At 46.2% G+C, this 23,178-nt stretch overlaps 1 protein-coding gene across 1 annotated transcript in view; it reads left to right on the top strand.

Moving 5' to 3' along the window:
- The first annotated feature begins 4,020 nt into the window (after nucleotides 1-4,020).
- Nucleotides 4,021-23,178, top strand: part of FBXO10 (F-box protein 10) — a 66,267-nt gene continuing 47,109 nt past the window's right edge. Inside the window, exons 1-2 of the mRNA XM_015407503.1 lie at nucleotides 4,021-4,050; nucleotides 15,330-15,920. Coding sequence (XP_015262989.1) covers nucleotides 15,336-15,920 — 585 coding nt within the window. The 5' untranslated portion in view covers nucleotides 4,021-4,050; nucleotides 15,330-15,335. The remainder of the gene's footprint in view (nucleotides 4,051-15,329; nucleotides 15,921-23,178) is intronic.

Here is a 23,178-nt window from a genome sequence, read left to right as displayed (position 1 = left end):
AGGGCTTTGAAATACCCTTGCCTGAGACCTTTGAGTGTAGCAACCAGGCTGAATGTACAGGACTAAGAATCTAAGAAAGTCCTGCTTGATCGCACCAAGGATCTATCTAGTTCACATCTCGTTTCTCTCAGGGGCCAGCTGGAAGCCTTTCCGGAAGCCTGCAAGCAGAGCACCGCAACAACATTGCTGCCTTTCAATGCCTGGTGGTCAGAGGCGCACTGCTTCTGAGCATGGAGGCTTGATTTACCTGTCATGCCTTTGACAGACACACCCTCACAAATTTGTCTAGTCCTCCTTTAAGCTAGACTAAGTTCTTTTTATCTGCTTTTCTCCACATTGTCAGTAACCATAACCATGCCCACCCCGGGGGTCATCTGATCTCTAAACTAAAAGGCCCCATGCTCCTTAGTCTTTTGCTTGTACGGAATGTGCGGGATCATTTTGGTTGGAGGCAGCATGAAGCAACCTCATATGTAGGGTCCAAGGGGCAGAGAACTATTTTTTTCTTCTTGCTCTCTAGACAGCGTGTACATTAATGTGTGTGTAAAGTGCCATCAAGTCATACACAATCGAGGCGCTTCTCCGTCCCGGCTGAAATCTGTTGGGAGAGACTTACCAGGGCATGGATGAGCACATGAGCATATATTCAGAGACTTTAGCAAATCTTCGGAAAGTAAACAATACATAAAGATGGCGGGGAAGAGGACTGAGAAAGAAAAACTTTGAAAAGCGAAAGTAGTTGGGAGCCCTCATCTGGAAGAAACCACCAAGTTGGCTAAAACGTTGGCAGAATCCCTGCGCCCCCTGCTGGACCAGATGACTAATCTCAAGGAACAGCTGTCAACGATGAACCAAAGCATCACTACTCAGCAGCTTCAATTGAATGAGACTCTTAAAATCACGGAGCAAACAGCTGAGAAAGTGAAAGAAGTTGACGCCAGTACTCAAAAGGTGAAGAAAAAGGTGCAAAAACTGGAAAAGAAGCAAGTCTCTACAGAAGAACAACTTTTACAGCTACAAATGGAGAAGGCAAACCTGGTCCTTCGATTCCAAGGTGTCCCAGAATCCAAAAGTGAGAATCTGAAGCAAGTGATGAGCAATGCATTAGCCCCAGTGACAGATTTGAAGGCGGAGTATCTTATGAGCAAGATGGATGTGGCCTACAGCTCTTATTCCATATACATAAAGAAGAATAATCTGCCTGGGGAAATAGTAATGAGATTCTTGAAGAGGCATGTAAAGGATTCTATCCTGAGAGCGACTGCAGGGTCACCCTTGAAAATTGGGGACAATACCATCAGGATCCTGAAAGACATCCCATTTGAAATAAGACAAAGGAGAAAAAAATATAAAGATTTAATTCTTTTTCTTCAAACAAATGCAATTGGCTACAGGTGGTTATTTCCAGAGGGCGTAACCTTCAAACTTCAGGATAAAAAAGAAAAGACTGACTGTTTCTAAAGCACGGGACTTTTTGAGAATCCAATTGGGCGAGCCAGAGGAGGTGGATAAAGAGGAGAAGGACAGTAAGTCCATTGGCGAGTTGGACTCGGGGTCTTCTAGAGAGGACTTTCTTTCTGAAAAGTCCATATAAACTGAGGAAAAGACAACAAAAGAAAAAATGAAGGCTGAAGGACTCTGAATTGTGCCTTTGAAAATATGGTTTCTCTCTAACAGTTTAAGTTTTAAAAGATATTTTAGCATGTCTGACTAAGTTCAAAAGATATTAGCGATTTAAGGAAAGATTTTGTACTTAAGCTGTTTTAATGATCTCCTACTCTTGGGGTTTTAGTTAGCAGTGGTTATCTTTTCTTTCTCCTTAATTGTAGTTCCCTTATTTTCTTTGTAGTTTGTAGTCCAATTAAAAAAGCAATAAAAAAATCCCCTCCGGGGGGCCAAAAAAAAGTCACACACAACTTATGGCAAGCCTACAGGGGCTTTCGAGATAAGAGATGAACAGAGGTGGTTTGCCATTGCCTGCCTCTGTGTGGCGACCCTGGTATTCCTTGGAGGTCTCCCATCCAAATACTAACCAGGGCTGACCCTGCTTGGCTTCCAAGATTTGATGAGATTGGGCTAGCATGGAACACCCAGGTCAGGGCCAATGCTCCAAGCTGTGGAGTCCGGTGAGCAAAAATTATACTTTGCTCTGGAGCCATCCTTCCCGAGCGAAGACAGAAATCTTTGAGCTGGAGGCTAAAAAACTGGGAGCCAGCTCACACTAACTCAGTTTAGAGGGAACACTGGTCAGGGCATGTACATTGCGGGGGAGGGGGGAGCTCTTTGCCTGTCTCAGCTACTCTCTGCTTGAATCTTAGTTTTCATGGATCCTCATGTGAAGTATGTCTAGTCCAGGGGTGGCCAAACTGCAGCTCAGGAGCCACATGTGGCTCTTTCACACAGTCTTATTTAATGTTACTAAGAAGCACATTTGCATGTTTTTCAATAAAAACGTGTGTGTAGTATTTGTTTATGTCTTGCGGCTCTCAAACATCTGATGTTTATTCTGTGTGGCTGTTACGTTAAGTAAGTTTGGCCACCACTGGTCTAGTCCTAGACTGGCAGATCATATATAACAAACATATATGTTAGCAAGAAGGATGGCCTTGCGCTGTGTCCCCTGACCTCTAAGAGACTGCACAGGTTGCTCCTCATATGTAATAGCATGCTTCTTACCAGTCCGCTCAGCAATTTGGAACCTTCCTCCAACTTAAGTAGCTCATCCATTGGCAGAAGAACCACAAGTTCCAGGCAGCTTCCTTAGGCCGGGGGAAGGGCTCAAAAGAAGCTGCTGGATGACCTTGGGCAAGCCATATGTTCTATCGGAGTCTGTTGTGGGGAGAGGAAGTGAGGGAGATTGTAAACTGCTCTGAGACTCCGAGTGAAGGGCGGGGTATAAATCCAATCTCTCCTTCTTCTCCTCCTTCATCTTCTTCGCCGCCTCCTCCTCCTCCTGGCAGAGTGGGGATTCATCTCCCAGATCCTAGCCCAACACTAACCACATAACCTTTGTACACCCTGCTCCATCCTGCACCTATAGGTGTCTTGATAATCATACACCAGAAGAGGTGTGCCTTTCCCTTTCCCCTTGTCTTAGGACAGTCTGACATTTCCAGACTGAAAGATATGGCTGGGACTATGTTCAGGGATCTGGGAATTAAAATCCCATAGAAACTGAAATGTGCATCCTTCTCTAATTTTGCCTCTTTATTGGATAAACAACATAAACAAACAAGAGACGAAGTTGCATTTATTCTGGAATACAGAGCTTTAAAAGAGAGATCCTAGAGATACATGAGGGATGTGCTCCTAACAGGCAAGTTGTCAGTAAGACCTGGTCACTGATCTCACTGAAGCCTCCTTGAATCTGTTGCAGAAGATGCAGCAAAGAAGCCTTAACATCCTAGGGTAACATTTTTTTTTAACTTTAAAATGTATTATACCTCACTGTTGTTCCTCTTTAAATATAACTTTGTTTATCTATGTATTTTAAATTTAAATTTTTCTTTTAATATTTGTATTGTAAATGATCTAAGTAATTGTATTGAATATTGTTTATTGTTAATGTAAATTTAATAGAAATTTTTTAAAAAAGTGAACAAGAGCCCCAAAGAACTGAAAAGCTTGCCCTCTGCTTCTTGCGCCTCCGTTCCTGCGCGCATAGGAACCGCTGGTAGCCGTGGCTGGGTGGGGACACATCCCGGCGCAACTCCTCGCAAAGAGGCTTAGCCGCGACTTTCCTTCGCATCCCCGGGACCCCCGCTCCCCAGCTGGCTCTAAGATCCGGCTCTCCTGCGGGATCCCTGCCGTCACGTGATCGCGATGATAGAGATTCCCGAGGAAACGCGCCCTCCCCTCCTCCTCCTCCTCCCTTTCCTGGGGAAAGATCTCTATGATCTGAGCGCCTGTGCGCGCCGGAGCGGTGGGAGTGGCTGGAGTCCCCGCGGTGTTTTCCCTCTTCGGCTGGCTTCGCGGGGCTCGGCGAGTCGCCTGGATGGTGTGAAAACTCGCTCGCGGGCTGCTCGGAGGACGGTCCGGGGCGAAGCGAGGGTGAGTCCTGCCGGGGGGGAGGGAGTTTTCAGGCGGGATCCCCCCCACCCCCTTTCGCAAATTGCAGATGGTCGGGAAGGGGGCGGCATTTCTCTAGATTTGCAGCGGATAGTTTTGACCAGGGTCTGCTGCTCGCGGCTGGGCTTGCTGCGGGTGAAGTTCCGTCGTGCACAAGCGAGTAAACAGGCACGCAGGGATGCCTTGCTTACTAGCCGGTTTGTGCTTTTGTTCAGGCAACTCGGCTGTTGTCCGGGCGAGAGTCTGACTTCTGGGTTGGAGGATGTTTAAAAAATCCAGTGCTTGCCTCTTTGTTTTCAGAGCATCCGCACCGATGCCGTGAAAATACAGCGAACTGAACATCCCATATTGTAGCCTGACGTTTATTATCTCCACCCACCCGCTGTACAGCAGTTTTAATGGCCAGGAATGCTTTATGGATGTATATGAGGGAATGCTGTAAGTGTGTTAAGAGAGCCTGAAAATATTAGTGATTTACCAATCCTGGACCTAGATAGCCGAGGCTAGCCTGTTCTCAGGTCACCCCTGGCTGGTATTTGGATGGAAGACCCCCAAGGAATACCAGGGTCGTGACAGAGGCAGGAAATGGCAAATCACCTCTGAAATGTCTCTTGCCTTGAAAATTCTATTGGGTCGTCATAAGTCAGCTGTGACTTGATGGCAGACACACACTCACACACCACACCAGTCCTGGAAGATGCTTAGCCTCTTGCTTCATAAGAATCAGCATGTCTTTGGGGACTGCAGGCCCCCAGGCCAAAGAGTTTTGGGATAATACAGGAGATGGAAATCTCAAGCTGGGATGGTCCAGAGATGAAATCTGGAAGCAACAGGCAGACGGTACCTTTCAGAGGACCCACAAAACTGGTTTAGCTGGTCCTCAGGAAGGCATTTACTGTCTTGTACCTTTATAGAAAAGGGGAGAGGTGTAACGAGATCCAGATGAGACGCTGATCCGGGAGGGAAAACACTTCTTCAAAGGGGTTCCTCAAATCTGGTGGGCTTCATTGAGGGTGTGACCAGCTCTAGTGAGTAGGAAGGTGTCAGGAAAGCTTTCAAGTGTGAAGCTGAACACCACACAGGACAGAGTCATACCCAAGAATCACTGGGGCAGACAACAACCTCTGACTACCTCTAAGTATGCACTGAAAGCACATCCAAAATAAAACCCACCCTTCTGGTCACCCTAATTGGGAGCCAAGTTCAGACTCAGACTTTGTTTTAACTGAAGATAGGCAGCTGTGTGTTAGTCTGTCTGTAGCAGTAGAAAAGAGTAAGAGTCCAGTAGCACCTTAAAGGTTAACAACATTTGTGGCAGGATATGAGCTTTCGTGTTACCTGAAGAAGTGAGCAGTGACTCACGAAAGCTCATCACCTACCACAAATTCTTGTTTAGTCTTTAAGGTGCTACTAGACTCGTGCTCTTTGTTTGAGTTGCTGCCCTGGGCATGCCTGATAACTGGAAGGAGTCAAACCTAGGCAAGTGATTTGTGCAAGCACACAAAGGTTTGGTTGGTCTTCATTCTGCTGTGTTCCTGGAGGGGGCTCACTTATCGGTGTGGTAGTTTTTCCTGAGCCAGATCTCCATGTGAGTTGCATCATGCACCTGAGGAAATGAGCTCTGACTCACAGAGGTTCTTCCCACAAGAAGCGCCTTGCTCTTTAAATTGTTCCAAGGTTCCTGGCTCTTTTGCCTGCATTTCTGTAGTCATGGAATGGTATCCAACGCAGGGTGACGGATGCCGGACCAAAAGGAGGTGAGCCCAGGGCAGTAAATCGTGCACAGATGCAGCAGGCAGCCTCTTCCGTGGGTGTGCGTTTTGGACTTGTGCTGCTTCTTGTTGCCTTGCATGAAATAAAATAAGACTTCTGCCTTCCATCAAGTTTTTCTCTGTGTGGTAGAAGATTGTGGAGGGTTATGATTTGTCTCCTTACATTTCCAGGGTGGCTTCTGGACAAGGCAGAAGCAGTTCAAGTTTCTCTTCTGTAAAGCCAGCTTGAAGAGAGGCAGGGCCTCCTCTCCCCTGTGTTTACTGCAATTCATGGAGGCTTCCTCAGGAGGTGGTGGGCTCTCCTCCTTTGGAGACTTTTAAACAGAGGCCAAATGGCCATCTGACAGCAATGCTGGTTCTGTGAACTTAGGCAGTTTGTGAGAGGGAGGGCAGGAAGGGTTGCATCAGTGCTTAGTTCCTGTAGCCGTTTCTTGCATGCCCAGGGAAATGCCAGTTGCCACTTTGGGGTCAGGAAACAATTTTTCTCCAGGCCAGTTTGGTTGGAGATCCTGGAGGTTTTTTTTGCCATTTTCTGGACCTGAAGCAGGGGTCATTGGCGGTGGTGGGAGGAGGTATTTGTGAATTTCCTGCATTGTGCAAGATGTTGGACTAGATGACCCTGGATATCTCTGTTATGTTCTGAGTTATTTCTAAGATGTTTAGTTATGGTTTGTGCTAAGGTATCCTGGTTTTCTCTGTTGTGATTGGCTGCGTAATAGAGACCTTCTATTGGTCCTAAAGCCATACAAGTATCCTATCAGAAAGCTCCGCTTAGGTCCAATCAAACCTCATGAAACTAGTTACATTGTATATAGTTCAGTTTGGAACACTATAAATTTGAATACCGCTCTTCCGCTCTTCGCAGAGTCAGATTAGAGCTGAGTAATGTTCTGAATAAAAGCCTTGTATTGATAATTGTCTCCCGCCTTTCAATACATAAAAATTTCTTCCAACTCTATGATTCTAAGTTGGGAAAGGGGGACGCTCTTGTCCCTGGTGAGAAATTTGTGGACCCCTGATCTAGTTTGTGGTGTAATACAGACTGGGGGCGGCTGTGCTTTCAAACTTCTGTGCTTACCTACATATTATGTATCTCCTTTTTATGTTGCTGTTCCTCCAAACGACTCAGAGGGTTCTCGCATCTTCTCTTTTATCCTCACAACAACCCTGTGAGGAAGTGGGGCTGAGAGAGACTGACAGGCCCCAAAGGCATCCAGTGTTCTTCACGGCAGGAAGGGGTTAGATCTCCCAGATTCATAGTCCAGGGGTTCCGACACCTTTCCTGGCATCTGCCAGAGGTTTTTAGAAAGTGAGTATGGCCAGCGGGGGCTTTTGCCCGGCAGGCTTCTGATTAGCCTTGGGAGATTTGATTGGCTGTGCAGGTTTTAAAAAATGTTGCCTTGGCAGCAGCTGCCACCAAAACACGATCTTCACCTGAAGGTAAGCTACAGTGGCCATTTTGTGGCCGGCTTTGCCTCCTGCAGCAGCCACTTTGTGGCTCCGCCCACCACACGGTGTCTGAATTCCAACGGGGCTTGCTGGCTCAGAAAGGTTGGGAACCCCTGCCCGAGTCCAGCAAACCACTACACCCTGGCCCGTAGCTAACACGGGGCCCGGCCCCCTAGTGTTTCTTCTGGGCCCCTTCCCTCCTGGGCTGCCCCCAAGGTGCTCCAACTTACCACCTGCACTGTACTTTCATTTAATTAGCTGACGCCCCCCCCAGGCCCCCTCCCAAAGAATTCCCTAGTTACGGGGCTGACTACATCACACTGGCTTTCTGTCTGTGTGTGGGACACAGTTTAGGAGTTCCAGATCCAGTGCAATCCTGCTTGCTCTCTAAAAGACATAGAATCCACTACACACACCATACTTCATTGCCCTCTCTATAGGGGTATCCGATCTCATTTTATTACTCCATTTCTAGAGGGTAAGAACTGACACTCTGATGACTCAATTGTTCACTTTCTTCTGTTTAATTCTAGAATTAATAATAATAAGAGATTGGATTTATACCCCGCCCTTCACTACCCAAAGGAGTCTCAGAGCGGCTTACAAACTCTTCCCCTCCCCACAACAGGCATCCTGTGAGGTAGGTGGGGCTGAGAGAGCTCCGGCAGAAACTGCTCTTTTTCAAGGACAGGTGTGCCAGAGCTTGTGACCGACCCAAGGTCACATCAGCAGGTGCAAGTGGAGGAGTGGGGAATCAAACCCGGTTCTCCCAGATTAGAGTCCGCACACTTAACCACTACACCAAACTGGCTCTCTTCTAATTGTGAAATAATGGAGGCTGTTGCAAAATTTTTATATTATGTCGAGCTCTCTCAGCCCCACCTACCTCACAGGGTGTCTGTTGTGGGGAGGGGAAAGGAGTTTGTAAGCCGCTCTGAGACACCTTTGGGTAGAAATCCAATCTCTTCTCTTCTTCTTCTTCTTCTTCTTCTTCTTCTTCTTCTTATGCAATCAGAAGACGAGGCTTGAATAGTCAAGTGTAAGCGACTGATGCATTTTAGTATTATCCTGTATTTCCATTATGTTTTGTGCTTCCATGCCAATAAAGGTTTTGTGTTTGAACAACATTCCTGATCTTTTCAACATCAAACGATAGGCATTAATGATAGGCATTATTTGGATAATCCCTGCACTGTTTGGATTAATGATGTTCTGTTATGCTAATCTGATGGAGGTTGCGATAGAGAAAGCCGTTCTTGAACCAGCTGCTTTTGGTGTAGCGTTCTTCCTTTGGTTCTGCTCAGAACTGAGTTCTGTGTCACTGAAAAGACTGCCTATTCATATCGAGAAAGAGTGCTCTAGTAAAAATGGAGCATATACATTTTACAGTGGCACAGTACTCTTTATTGTGTATTGGCAAAAAGAGCGTTTCGAGTTCTGCAAAACTGGTCTGGAGAAACGTGCATCTTTTTTATATTCTTTGCTCTTCTGGATGAGCTTTTAAACTGATGCTTGTACCAGATATGGTTCTTTCCTGGGGAGCACTCTCCTATTCTGTGTATTCAACCCTTGGTAGTGGAAAGTGCTGTTAAGTCGCAGCCGATTTATGGCGACCCCTGTGGGGTTTTCAAGGCAAGAGGTGAACAGAGGTGGTTTGCCGTTGCCTGCTTCTGCATAGCAAGCCTGGATTTCCTTGGTGGTCTCCCAACCAAGTACTAACCTGGGCCGACCGTGCTTAGCCTCTGAGATCTGATGAGATCATTCAATCTCTAATTAGCTGGAAGTCTCAAAACATTTCTGAATGTGTTCTGAAAACGGGTCACCCGCACAGCACCATCTCTGTGCCGTGTCCCATTCAGTGAGTATTTATAATCTGCCAGTCGCGAGGAACAATTTGACTCGAAAAATACCTGCTGAATTGTTATTTGAGTTGAGAGATCCCATAGGAAGTCTCCTTATGACGTGGGGGAGATTAAAATGGTTCTCCACTCTTTTTCCATCTCCCAAATCCAACTCCCCTGCGGTCGGTAAGGCGGAGGAGGCTTTGTTTAATTGCATCTAGCAGGATACGGGAGAGAGTGATTTGATTCTGTTCACCTCCGGGGGTGCCGTCAATTTATGATATTCTTTTAATCACCTTCTAACATTTCCTGTCTACAAACAAACTGTAGGAAATAAGGCATGATTCCATCTAAGGGGGGGGGATTCAAGGCGATCGTTCTTGCTAATGAACAACGAATGATCAGTAAGGAACGATAACTAGAATCTAATGCACAGATGATAGCAGAACATGATCATACATATATATGTTATATGAGATCCAGTACAGTAGAAGAAGAGGTTGGATCTCAGAGTGGCTTACAATCTCCTTCCCTTCCTCTCCCCACAACAGACATCCTGTGAGGTAGGTGGGGCTGAGAGAGCAGTTTCGAGGACTGCTCCTGAGAGAACAGCTCTGAAAGAACTTGTAACTGACCCAAGGTCACACCAGCAGCTGCATGTGGAGGAGTGGGGAATCAAACCCAATTCTTCCAGATTAGAGTCCGCACTTTTAACCATTACACCAAACTGGCTCTCTGCTGAGTAGATCCAGACTTATTGTGACATATTTATTGCTTTACAACTGTTGACTTTATAACCTTAGCTTGTTATTTAATTCTGTTTTCGCATATCTTAAAGCATCTTCATCGTGTTACATGTTGATTTGCTTTTCAGCCTGTGTATAAGTTTGAGCCTTACCTCCCATTCCATCGTATTTGAAAAAGTGTGCTTTGCACAAGAAAGCTCATACCTTGAATAAACCTTTGTTGGTCTTAAAGGTGCCACTGGACTAAATTTGTTTTCTACTGAATAGTTATTGCGCACATCAGCTGTGAAGCACAGATATTGTCTGATGATAATATGTCACAAGACGCTCAGACATCTTGCAGAAACGATCCATTCAGAGCAGTTTAATGTCCCAATTGCTGTACAAAGTAACTACTCTGTGGGAGGCTGCCCATTCCACAGGGTCTTGATTGCATGCACAGGCGGGTGGGTGGGGGGTCTTCAGTGGAATCCTGGTGCATGTCCTTTGATATATGGAGAGACGGCTTTTTTCCTCCTGTTGCTTATTCACCTCGACAGACATTGGTGCAAAATGTGAGCAATTTCATATTTGGTGCTGTTCAGCTGGCACCTAAGAGACCGCCACTGAAAAGTAATAGCCCTGTGGGTTTCTAGAATCCTTCTCCTGTTGAGCTAAATCGCTAGGTTTTTATTGCTGTGGTTACACATAAAGAAGGCACAAGTCAAAACCCTATTTTTAAATGGTTGCTGTTGAAGCAGTCCCTGTGGCACGATAGCAACTGCAGCTCCTTTTCTGAACGCTCCGTTTTTTGTTTTGTTGAGGATCACTTCATGTATTCTCCCTCCCTCCCTCCCTCCCTCCCTCCCTCTCTCTCTCTCTCTCTCTCTCTCTCTCTCTCTCTCTCTCTCTCTCACACACACACACACTCTGAATGTGTGGCTAATAGTCCTTGGTTTTACCCTCAAAATAACATGGGAGATGCATTTGCTACCTTGGTTGTACCTTTTTTTATTATTTGCAGAATGCAGAAAGAAGCGACTCTCAAACCTTTTCCTCTTAGAACACTGTGACTTGTACAGTAGTAAACAGTGTCCCCAAAGTACAGCCACTTACCACAAAACAAAAACAAAAGCAACAGCAACAAAACACCTAGAATAGAAAGCAACCTCAAAATCCATGCATTTGTCCTTTGAGGTAGGGTTTTTAACATCCCTTTTGGGTGTACAAGGGTTTGAAGAAATCCCCCACAGTACAAAAATGATAGAAATTATTAATTTTAGATGTCTGTATTTAAAATTCATGAAAGTGGGTTAGTTGTCTAATATCTTAGGTTCCCAACATAGTTTTTACTTCAAGTTTGTTTGTTTTAAATTATAGCTTTGTAAAGGAACAATATGCAAAAGGGGAGGGATGAATCTAGATAAAGGAAACATTCTGCATCACATCAAAGGGTGTTTTCAAGCTCTGGATGTTTTAGTATTGCAAAACACAGTATCTCCCACCACAAACATTTTTGTTCTTGGGGGAATGCTTGAAATTCGGCTTGGAGTAAAACCTAAATGCAGTATGTGTATGTTTTTCAGAGGTTATTTTGATGGTTTTGAGGCCTAGAACAGGTATAGAATCGTGCACATGATGTGGGTGTAACAAAAACAAGTCCACATGTTTATTAACGCCGCACCTGTGATGCAAAGATATTGTGTGCTAATAATAAAAAATGTGCCAGTGTAGAGGCTCAGACATCTTGCAGTTCACATTGGGGAAACTTGTGTGTACAGATGAACTGCCCCAGGAGTTCCCCCACAGAGGTTATGAGTGGCTCTAAGTTCTAAGCATGGAACCTGCAAAACATGTTAGTTGATGGGACCCGTGAAAGATGGGGGGAGGGGGGGATGAGGACTTTGTAATGTGTGTGAATTGGCCTTCAGGGTGGTGATCATCAATAGGATTGTCAGAGAGTCTCCCCTTCCAGATTGCTTTCTGCCTGCATCGCCTTTTCTCAATTACTGTACCTAGACTGATCAAGCTTTGGGTCCAGTAGCACCTCAAGGACCAACAAGATTTGCAAATGCAAGTAGGAATGGAGACCCCTGAGTATTTATATCCCAGTCTGAAGGGGGGAGGGGTGTTGCAAAGAAGGGAGTCAAAATGCAAAAGTACAATCCAAAATATAATCAGCTTGATTAGAGTGTAGGGGGTGACAAATACAGAAAATTAGCACCTGTAGTGAGGTGAGAGTCCTATGTCCCTGTTCAGCCCTGTAGAGCTCCATTGTCCTGAATTTGTGAATGAACTCAGATTCAGCAATCTCACATTGTAATTTCCCCTTGAAGCTTCTCTGTTTGAGGACTGCCACTCTTAGGTCAGCAGTGGAATGACCTGGAAGATTAAAATGTTCTCCCCCGGGTTTTTGAGTGTTGTGATTTTTTAAATGGCAGATTTATTTAACTCTTTTGTGTAGGGACTGAACTGTCTTACATTCTACCACATCCGTTATAATTAGTGGGTGTTTTTTTTAAAAAAACCACTTTTTGGATGAGCTAATAAATACTAGCCCAAAAACTAAAAAAAATTACTTACCTTTTCTATACCTCTATTAGCTATTTCTGGCCTGTAGAGCTAGTTTTATACACTGGCACTGTCCTCTGATTCTTTTTGCACAGGGGAGGAAAAGGTGTGCATGTCCCCTTTCAACATGTGCATAAGGCAGGACTTTGCAAAGAAGCTTGGTTTGCAGGATTACACCTCCCCTCTTTTGAGAAGGAAGAGCTGCAATGTGTGGAACAGATCAGTGGAGGTGGGGTAAACATATGGAAAAAAGAAAACAGCTTGGAGAAAGAAGAAGAGAAAGGCCGCTCTCTCCTAGTTTTTTCTTTTGGTTGGAGTTTGTTAGTAAGAATTTAGAGATTAAGGCTGACAGTTCAAATTGCATTTTCATTTAATTAAAAAAGACCTTCTGCAGTTTTACAGGGAAGACAAATACAGTTACAATTTCTTGTCTGTCTCTGCTTTTCCGATAAACTTTCTCTGAGACCTCTCTCTCTCCTTTTCCTTGGTTTCTTGCTGCTGAGTTGAAAGGTCAAAGAAAATAAAGAAAGAGGAAAGGGAGAAAGAAACTCTCTGTTTAATTTGTATACTGCTGCTACGCTCCATACACAGCAGATTTTTCAAATCTCTATTGAAAATTACTTCATTCGCTATATTTTCTTCCAGGAACTTTCTTCCAGTTTGTAAAAGGTTCTTTGCTTGATTTATAGTTATTGTAGGTGATAAGGAGAGAGGCCATTGACAAGTCTGAGACTCTATTGCCACATAGAGGGCCACTGTGAAATAGTGGGTCGAGTGACTAGGGCTGGTGGCATTTTCTGTGTGTAGGTCCTGTCAAGTTGCTTCCACCTTATGGGGGAATTTCACATTACCCTTTTAAAGTCGTTCTTCAGCCACTAATGTACTGTCTGGGAGTAATCGGGTACAGGGCTGCCATTTCACACAGCCTTTCCCCTACCTGTAAGGAGTCGTCTCTGAAGCAGTTTGGCGTTTCAGACTGTGCCGCTTTGTTTTCCCGCCCTTTTTCGCCTGTGCGGGCGATCTCCGTCCTTTTTTTTTTACATTCATTTTAGAGCGCTATAGCGCTAACACAACACCAAAACAGTGCAATAGCAACCCCATTGGAATGCCTGGACTCCACTGTAGGGATCCCAAGTCCCCCCAGGGGGTGGGGAAACCTCCGCCCCAGAGGCTCGTTCCCCGGCGCCGCCGGATCAGGCCCCGGGGGGAACTCCTTCCCGACGTGCGTGTCACCCGGAAGTGACGGGAGGACGCTGGGCATGCTGGGGGCAGGGCCACAGCCATACAAGGGAAAACTCCATGGTTTTCCCTTGTATGGCCGTGGCCCCGCCCCCAGCGTGCCTGGCGTCCTCCCGTCACTTCCGGGTGATGTGCGTCGGCGCGCGCGCACCAGACGCCGGCCAGGAGCCCCCAGCTCCCAGCGAAGATCAACTTGGCAACCCTACTCCACTGGGATACATGAGATGGCTACATCTGCCACTTGGAAACAAGTACCTCATTGGACAGCAGGTTTTGGTGGGAAATCAGAGCATTATCTTTGTGGGCTGAAGTTGGTGAGTGGTAGGCTTGTCTGGTTAGAGTACATAAGGGGTTTGCCTCCCTGCCCTTTATACCTGATCCAGCTTTGTGCCAGTCACTTCCCAGCCAATTGCCTCTTGGCATGGATGGATGCACATCAGGCTGGGTCAGCAACATCTGCCACACCAATCACTGATGTCCTGATTTCCCGCCAAAACCTGCTGTCCAATGAGGTACTTGTTTCCAGGTGGCAGGTGTAGCCATCTCATGTATCCCAGTGGAGTCCAGGCATTCCAATGGGGTTGCTATTGCACTGTTTTGGTGTTGTGGTATAGCAGTATAGCGCTATAAAACGAACATTCAAAAAAAAAAAAAAAGGACGGAGATCTCCCGTGCAGGCAAAAAAGGGTGGGAAAACAAAACGGCACAGGAGGAAGTGCTATGGGGCATTTTACACAGCACCCTGTAGTGCTTCAGAAACGTTTTAGAAAAGTAAAGACCGCTTGAAAGCAGTTTGCAGGTAAAACGGCTCAGAAATGCTTCCCTAATGGGACAGAAGCATTTCTGTCTGAAAGTGAAAATATATTCCGGTGGGAAACCATTACTAAATCAGTTCTGTCTGAAATGTCAGACCAGAAACCGTTAGGGAACAGTTCCTGAACCGGAATATGTAGGCTGTCTGAAATTCCCCATGATGATAGAGTTGCTTACCTTCTGCTAGTGGGGGGCTCCTTGCTGCTCCCCGGGATCTTCTCTCATCACACCAGGCGTGTTGTGCAGGGGACGCTCTAGCATTTGGCCAAAATCTCTGTGGTCACCATAGAGTTTTTAGCCAAATGCTAGAGCATCCCTCCGCATGATGTGCCCGGTGCGATGACCACAGCCAGCTGGCTGGTGGTGGATTGGGTCCCCTGAATTCGGGGGAAGCCCTGTCCCCATCAGGGGGATGGCAACCATATATGGTGACCATTGTGACCCTATGAATTAATGTCCTCCAAAATGTCCTATAGTTAACAGCCATTCTCGAGTTTATCCCTCACCTTTCCCTGTAGCTAAAAGTGCCACAGGTATCCCAGTTTAAAACATTAAAAAAAGAAATAATGCCCCCTCAAATGCCCGTAGCCTTCTTCCCATTAGTAAATCTCTCCTCTGTCACGAAACTCACTGGGTGGTCCTAGGCCAGTCATTCTGTCGCCTCCCTCACATGGTTGTCGTGAAGGCAAAATGGAAGGAAGGAGAGAAGCGTGTATGTTGCCCTGAATTTTTTTGGAGGAAGGGTGGGATACAAAAATGTGTCGATATGAAATCTGTATCTAGAGATAGCAAAATATTGTTAAAAGCCGGTACCATTTCCAACCCTTCCCTTTGTGTCCCCATGTTACTAGGTGACCATGGAGATCAGCGGCCTCCCTCTGGAGTTGTGGCGTTTGATCTTGTCCTACATGCGCCTCCCCGACCTTGGTCGCTGCAGCATGGTTTGCCGTGCTTGGTATGAACTCATCCTCAGCCTGGACAACACTCGGTGGAGGCAGCTGTGCCTTGGCTGTGTGGAGTGCCGGCATCCAAACTGGCCCAACCAGCCTGACGTGGAGCCCTGGTCGTGGCGGGAAGCCTTCAAGCAGCATTACCTCGCCTCAAAGACCTGGACGAAAAACAGCCAAGACCTCGAGTCCTCCAACTGCTTCTACTTGTTCCGGAGGAAAAAGGACAGGCGCGTGCTTTGTGTCGGGCCCGGCTGCGAGTTCGACAACCTCAGGAGAGCCTTGCTTTCGGCCGGTGTTTATGACAGGATCGTGCTGTTGCCCGGGGTGTATGAAGAACAGAGTGAGATCTTCCTCAAGGCCCCAGTGGAGATCATGGGGAGAGGGAAGCTTGGTGACGTGGCTCTCCTGGCCAGCTTTGACCAGCACTGTCCAACCATGAGGCTATGCAATTTGGTATTCATGCCTGCCTGGTTCACACCGGTCATCTATAAGGTGAGCGGGAAATCAGTTCGAGAACCTGTTCGGGCCACCATCAGGCTTACTAAAAAGCAAATGGGAGGAAAATGGTGAAGAGCTATTATCGGCCCACGCGAAACCCAGCGTAAAACCCAAAATCCATGTCATACCATTTATTAGAACCCATCAAAAGCACACAAAATACTGTGCAAACGTTCGAGCTCATCAGGACCCTTCCAGATGGTAGAAAGATTAAAAATTGAAGGAGGAAGGAAGCACACTTACTTACTTTCCTTTTCAGTGCTTCTGTGATCAGATAATTTTGAGCAATGGCTAAAAGAATAATGTATTATTTACTAAAGTAAAATATGCTAGACAGAAATTTGTTGACCAAGTAGGTTGTATTCGGGTCACTGTTTAGCATCAGATAGGGGATATTACCCCCTTGAAGTTTATTAAATGAAGAGTGTGTTAAAAGCAGTGAGATCCAACAGTTCCTAAAAGCAGGTAAAAAACGACATTCCAATATTTTGTGAGACAAAGCGTACATTTTACCCTGACCGGAAGAGCAGAAATGATCTGAATATGGAATACAATTAAATCTGCCCTGTAATTCTTCGGAGGGGAGGGCTTTAAGGCAAACTAAACTGGATGCCCTAACAAGGTGGGGGGGGGGCATTAGATGTCTCATGCAGTGCTCCCTCTAAGCTGTGGAGTCTTGTGAGCAAAAATCCTACTTGGTGAGCTACTGGCATGAAAGTTGTGAGCGAGCGATTTGGCTGCTGCATCAATGAGTTTGCTCTGGGGCCATCCTTCCAGAGCGAAGACAAAAATGTGTGAGCCGGAGGTTAAAAACCTGTGAGCTAGCTCACACTAACTGTCGGGTTCAACAGCAAGTAAATCTCCACACACGTTTCCAGGGAAGCGTTATGCTTTATTAGACTACAGGTCTGTTACCATGTCCACAGGTTTATTGTTAGGAATGACGATGGGGCAGAAGCATCCCTACATATAGCAGGATGAGGCAAATGGCTAAGCAAATGAAATCCAAGCGGGAGAGTGCCCCATGAGAGCCGCAATATGCACACCAGCAGTGGAACGTAAGTCTTCCCTCCGTCTCAAGGTTAGACAGATAACTCAGCCTGGCAGCACTGGTTCGCACGGTCTCCCTATCGCTGTTTACGGCAAGCGGGTAGAGCAGCGAGCAAGCTAGGAAGCATGCGCCGTAGCGCCAGGGTCACAGACGGAAGCAAGTAAAACATGGCAGCTAGCTGACACTAACTCAGCTTAGGGGGAACACTTATAATGGCAGAGTCTGAGAAGGTAAAATGCCAAAAAATTGAAGTGCAAGAGCGAATCACTGTACTGTTGTAATCCAGCTCTGTAAGGGGATGCTGGACAAGTGAAAGGGTCTTTGTCTTACCTAGCAAGAAGATATCTGCAGTTATAAGCCCTAGCTGCCTTAATCTAGTATCTACTGCCATCATCCATCGATAATGGGTAAGAGTCTTGCTTTAAAAAGAACAGCAGTCTTTCAGCTTCCGAAGCAAAAATAATGTTTAGCTTGAAAGTGCTGAGCCATGCTCTGGCTTCCAATGACTTTTGGCTGAGTTCAGCACTGAGAGATACGTGTGAGACTCCGTGGGGGTCTCCCATTATCCTATGTATAAACTGACATAGGGGATGGTCAAAAGATTCTGAGATCACCAAAATCCAGATAGCGACACCATATAGTAACTGGGGTATTATTTTAGAATTTGAACACCTGAATTGCACCAGGGAAACATCTTCCTCCCCCTGTAAAGAAAAAGCAAGATGATTGGTCCAGAAGCAGGTTTAATCTTATTCAGAGAAAACTTATGCTGGTGAGACGAGGAGAAGTCTGAAGGAAAAACAGTCCCCAGGTAGCAGAAATTCCTGAGTTTGCTATAGTCCATTTGGAAAGACCCAGGTCGCCATTTTTAGAAAGAAAAACAAGATTTTAGATCTGTTATGGTTTATTTGCAACTCCTCATTTAGGCAATAGTTTAAGAAACGTCTCAGGAGTCTCTTCGGGCCAATCTTGGTGCAGGAGATAATGAACTGAATCATCGGCGTACAGCAGCAAGGGTATTTCTTTAGAAGCTAATCTGGAGGCATGCAACTGGAGAACGAAGACTCGTCATCAGGTCATTTAGATATAAATCAAAAAGAAGGGGGCAAGCAGACAACCTCGCCTCACCCCCCCCCCCAATCGATGGTGAAACCCTCTGAAAGTTGTCCCTTGCCGCCACCAGAATGCACCTGGGCAGTAGTATTGGTGTAGGGGGTCTTAATTAGCCATAGTAGTCTTTTCTCAATGGATAAGCCCATCAGTTTCCCCCACAGCTTGCTTTGGCTGACTAAATCTAATGCTCCCTTAAGATCCATAAAGGCGACGTTAAGCTTCCCGCCAGGGCTAGCTGTATATTTTTCTGCTAGATGAAAGAGAGTTGAACAGTGATCAATAGTGGAAAAGCCTCTCCTAAAGCTGATTTGTTCCCAGCCCAGGATTGTATTGTCTCGATCCGGTCCACTAATCTTTGGTGCAAAAGGGAAGAATATAATTTCTCAACAGATAATAGGAGGGTATTGACCAGTAGGTCTCTAGATCAAGCCTATTGCCCTTTTTAAAAACAGTCAGCCCTGTAGCTAGGGTTTTTTTGGGGGGGAGGGGGCCTGGGGGGGGCTCAGCTAATTAAATCAAAGTTAATTACATTAATTCAGTTTGGGGCCAGCCCAGGAGGAAGGGGGCCGGGAAGAAACACTAGGGGGCTGGGCCCCATGTTAGCTATGGGCCTGGGTACAGAAGGGGTGTAACAGATTGTTCGAGTGGTACAGAAGCAGGGGTAGCCAGTTGTCCTCCCTCTGTGAGGGGAGCATCCCTGGGAAATGTTATTCCTAAATAAGGTGGAATTCCACCCACTGTTTTTGATTAATGTAGGAGGTTATATATGATTGGCCCTGACGGGGACTTTCCTAGTTTGATAGATCTGTGTTTCTTTTTAAGAACCAGGAGTCTTGCAATCTACTTTGGCCTTCCCAAAGAAGTTTTGTTTTAACGCACCACCTACACCCCTGTTCTCTATTTAAGTGCCTGATTTTAATTAATTAATTCAGCTTGTAGCTGTTGCATACGTACGTTAATATCAGACTCCTTTAAGACTGAGAAGGCTCCAAATGGATCCAGAAAGCAGTCGTCTGCATTTAAATCTTTCTCCTTCATTGACATAGGGACTTGAAGCTGTTGCTTAGGTGCCAGGTTACTATTTCCTCTTTCCATGAATTGGGGCTGCTTATGCTTGTCAGGAAATGAAAGGCCAGTCAACAGGTTCTCTTTCCCATTTGCCCTCGATTGGGGGGGAGGGGGCAACTCTTCTGGCCTATGTGACTTCAGTTCATGTAATTGGAATCAGAGGGGTAACAGATGGTACTTTAAAAGACCTCTGAGAAATGATGCCATGTAAACGCAGCCAGTCAGACTTAATCATAAACAGAAAAGGAATTCTGGGTGAAAAAAAGAGAAACATCCGTCTGTCAGGACTGACAGAGCCTGTCAGTCTTTCATAATAATTTAAGTCTATGTTTTCAGTCCTTTTATTTAATAGCGCAGCTAGATGCTGTCTAATCTGCCGCTTGTTCCCCCAGTTTATGATACGGCCTCCAAAAAGGTAAATATTCAAGACATGGGTTAACAGACCTTTGCCTTGTGTTGCTCCTAGGCGGCAGTCCAAGCTCAACAGAACCCCTCCCATTTCTCCCGTTGTTGGTGGAGAATTCGGAGTTCTGGCTTATTGCCCTAGTAGTTAAGCAGTCAGGGTATCTCATTGCTCATAAATCTTCTGTGGTGTCTCAGCAATCAAGTGTGTCTGAGATGCTAATATATTTAAGTTAGAGGTATCCCCACCAGCATCCTGGAATAGTTGGCCAGGTTTGTGAGGTCCTTCTAGGGAGGGTGCAGTAGACTTTACAAAAGCGCAAGATGCCAAAGGATTACAGTCTTTCTGGTATGTTGCCCTCGAGACCCATAAAAGGAGTGTCTTCTATACTCTCGATACCCTCCTAGAGAGCTTTAAAATCATTATTAGTCCTAGCATTTAGCTTTAAGAAGTCATCAAGCTTGCTCTGTTTAGAAGATGGCTGAGGGTGGTCATCGAAAGGACAACCTCTTTTCCTAGTCATAATAAGTTAACAAATAGTGATTACATGAAGGGGGACCCGCGATACTCGCGGGGGGGGGGAGAAGCTCCACGGGAGGAGAAGGAAGCAGCCACAGGTGACTGACTGGCCCGCCAAGCTTTCTCCTTCCTCCCCCCCAGTGGCGGCGACGAGGCCTGAGCTCGGCCTGACAAACTTTCTCCCTCCACCCCGAGTGGCAGCAAGGCCTGAGTGGCTTACAGCCCCCGGCCAGCCAAGCCTTCTCCCACCCCTCCCCCTCTCCCACCCTGGCAGCGGCGGCGAAGCCGTTCTCAGAGCGTTCTCTGCGCCTGTGCAGGGAACGCTCTTTTACTTTTGGGGGGATTTAAATATCCCCCGCATATTTGTTCCAAGTTTTCAGATTTTTCTGCACATATGGGGATTGCCCCAAATGTGCAGGAAAACCCCCCTTCCCTCCGATGTGCTGATTTAGATATCCGCACGGAGGGGGCATGTTGGGAATTAGATATATAGATACGCAGGCTAATAAATTCAATAAGTCAGTTATTGAGAATAGATAGGTTAGTAGCTAAAACTCATGAACAAGCAGTGGTACCGGGCAGTGGAAACAAACCAAGCCAAAAACAAAAATGGGTTAACTAAACTTTCTCCTTTTCCTGATAAATCCCCCCCAAAGGGGAAGGTAGGATGATGTAAAATAGATTAAAAATTGAATAGAAATAGGGGTTAAAAGAAGTAAACCGCGTTTTTGTTTGACTCCCGCCCCTCCGCCTACTTAGCAAGGGGGGGGGGGAACAAGGAGAAGGAGCTATTGCCCCTGGCAGGCTAGCATAGCTAGTGAAGCCTAAAAAGACGCAGATAAGATAAAAACTTCAAACAGAGAACAGCAGAGAAGCAGAGCAAAGAAAGAAAATATACCCCCTCCTCCTGAATAGGAGCTTAAAAGAGAAAATGATAGAAATAAAATAAAACAAAAGCTTCAAGAGCAGAATGCAGCCTTAAAGTCTGCTACCTCACACCAGGAACCAGAACTCTCCCCTGTATTGGAATAGGAACATAAGAAGAGGCCTGCTGGATCAGACCAATAGTTCATCTAGTCCAGCATCCTGTCTCACACAGTGACCAGCCAGTTCCTCTGGAGGGCCAACAACAGGGCATAGAGGTTGAGGCCTTCCCTTGATGCTGCTTCTGGCTTTGGGATTCAGAGGATGTGGAGGTTCCCCTCAGTCACCATGGCTAGTAAGCCATTGACAGACATCTTCCATGAATCTATATCAGGGGTGTCAAACATGTGGTCCGGGGTCCGGATCACGTCCCCGGAGGGCTTCTATCAGGCCCGCAGTGGAACTTGCTGTCTTCTGCTGCTGCTTCCAGTGCTGCTGCTACGTTATCGTAGGTTTGCAGCTTACAGATACACACCTGAACAGCATACTCAGGATTGTAACAGCACTGACATTTTGATGCAATAATTCAGAGCAAGAGGTGTCAGTTATCAGACACTGTTAAATAAACTAAATATTGCAAGAGTGCTAATGTTTTAAGCATGTTTTTATTTTAAGTAAAAAAAACACCTTTGTGTTTGTGTCCTTTATAAAGTTTATATCTCTGCTACCTGGCATTACATTTTATGACACACATGGCCTGGTCCAGCAAGGTCTCATTTATATCAGATCCAGCCCTCATGAGTTCAACACCCCTGATGTATATAATGCCCTTTTAAAGCTGTTTGAATGGTAGCAAAAATCCTTATAAGATTCACTGTAATCAATTAAATGGGTGAAATAGAATAAAATGGAATGAAAATAGGAATTAGAAGAGGTAAACGCAGCCCCGTAGCTAGGGAATTCTTTGGGAGGGGGCCTCGGGGGGGGGCACCAGCTAATTAAATGAAAGTACAGTGCAGGTGGTAAGTTGGAGCACTTTGGGGGAAGCCCAGGAGGGAGGGGGCCCAGAAGAAACACAAGGGGGCCAGGCCCCGTGGGCCCCATGTTAGCTACGAGCCAGGGTAAACGGGTGTCTTTTTGCAAAAAAAACCCCACCAAAACCCCCATCTACTTAGTGAAGGGAGGGAAACAAGAAGGAACTGTATCCCCCAGCAGACTAGCAAAGCTAGCCAAGGCTAAAAAGTCACAGATACGGGAAAAAACCCTTCAAAACCTCAATAAATGAGAAACAAAGCAAAGAAAGAAAATATAACACCCCCCAATAGGAGCTTAAAGGGGGGGGGAGGATAAAAATAAAGTAGAACAGAATCTCTGAAAGTGGAACAGAGCCCTGACATCTGCTATCTCACACCAGAAACCAGAAAACAAGGAGGCACATTTTCAAGCTCAAGATCTTAAAAAGACCCTGTTTTGTCCACCTTTGGTGTTCGATGTTGACAGGCATAGAGTTTCTTAAAAAGCAGGCAGCCGTTTGAGGCAGCAGAGTTTGGTGGCTCTTAAGTACCATGAGAGATGGGGCCAAGCGAGACAGTTCGTAGGAAAGTCCTCCCATGCAAGCTTTAGCAGAGTGAATGGGAGTTCTCAAGAGCCGGCTGGTCTCCAGGTCAGGCACTGAAATGTCTTTGGCTAGCCCTGGTTCAAAGCTAGGGTTGCCAGGTTCCTACCTGGCATCCAGCGAGGGGAGAAGCTGTGTGTCTGGGAGTCTTGCGCGTGCACCGTGATGACGTCGGCCGGAAATGATGTCATTGCACTGGGCACGTTGTCGAGGGACGCTCTAGCGTTCGGTCTTAAAACTCTATGGTACCATAGGGTTTTAAGGTCGAACACTAGAGCATCCCCCGACGACATGCCCTGCACGATGATGTCACCTCTGGGTGATGTCGTTGCGCTGAGCACGTTGGCCCGATTCAGGGACTTTGGGGCAGAGTTCCCCCCTGGCGGCCAGATCCAGGATGGCGGGTTGGGGGACCCCACACTTTCCCTGCTCCACCATCTGTAGCTCCACTGCCTGTAGCCCCCCTTCCTCTTGCATGTTCCACTAGAGGGTGTTTTAAATTTTGTCCCTATAATATGGAATTGACTATAGATTTATAATGTGATAGTGATATGTCAGTTACCAGGATAGTTACCTGGATAGCCCAGGATAGCCCGATCTCATCTCGAAAGCTAAGCTG

The sequence above is a fragment of the Gekko japonicus genome, unplaced genomic scaffold, assembly GCF_001447785.1.
Source record: "Gekko japonicus isolate JY-2015 unplaced genomic scaffold, Gekko_japonicus_V1.1 scaffold790, whole genome shotgun sequence".
NCBI lineage: Eukaryota > Metazoa > Chordata > Lepidosauria > Squamata > Gekkonidae > Gekko > Gekko japonicus.
This window is presented reverse-complemented; position numbering and strand designations above follow the sequence as displayed.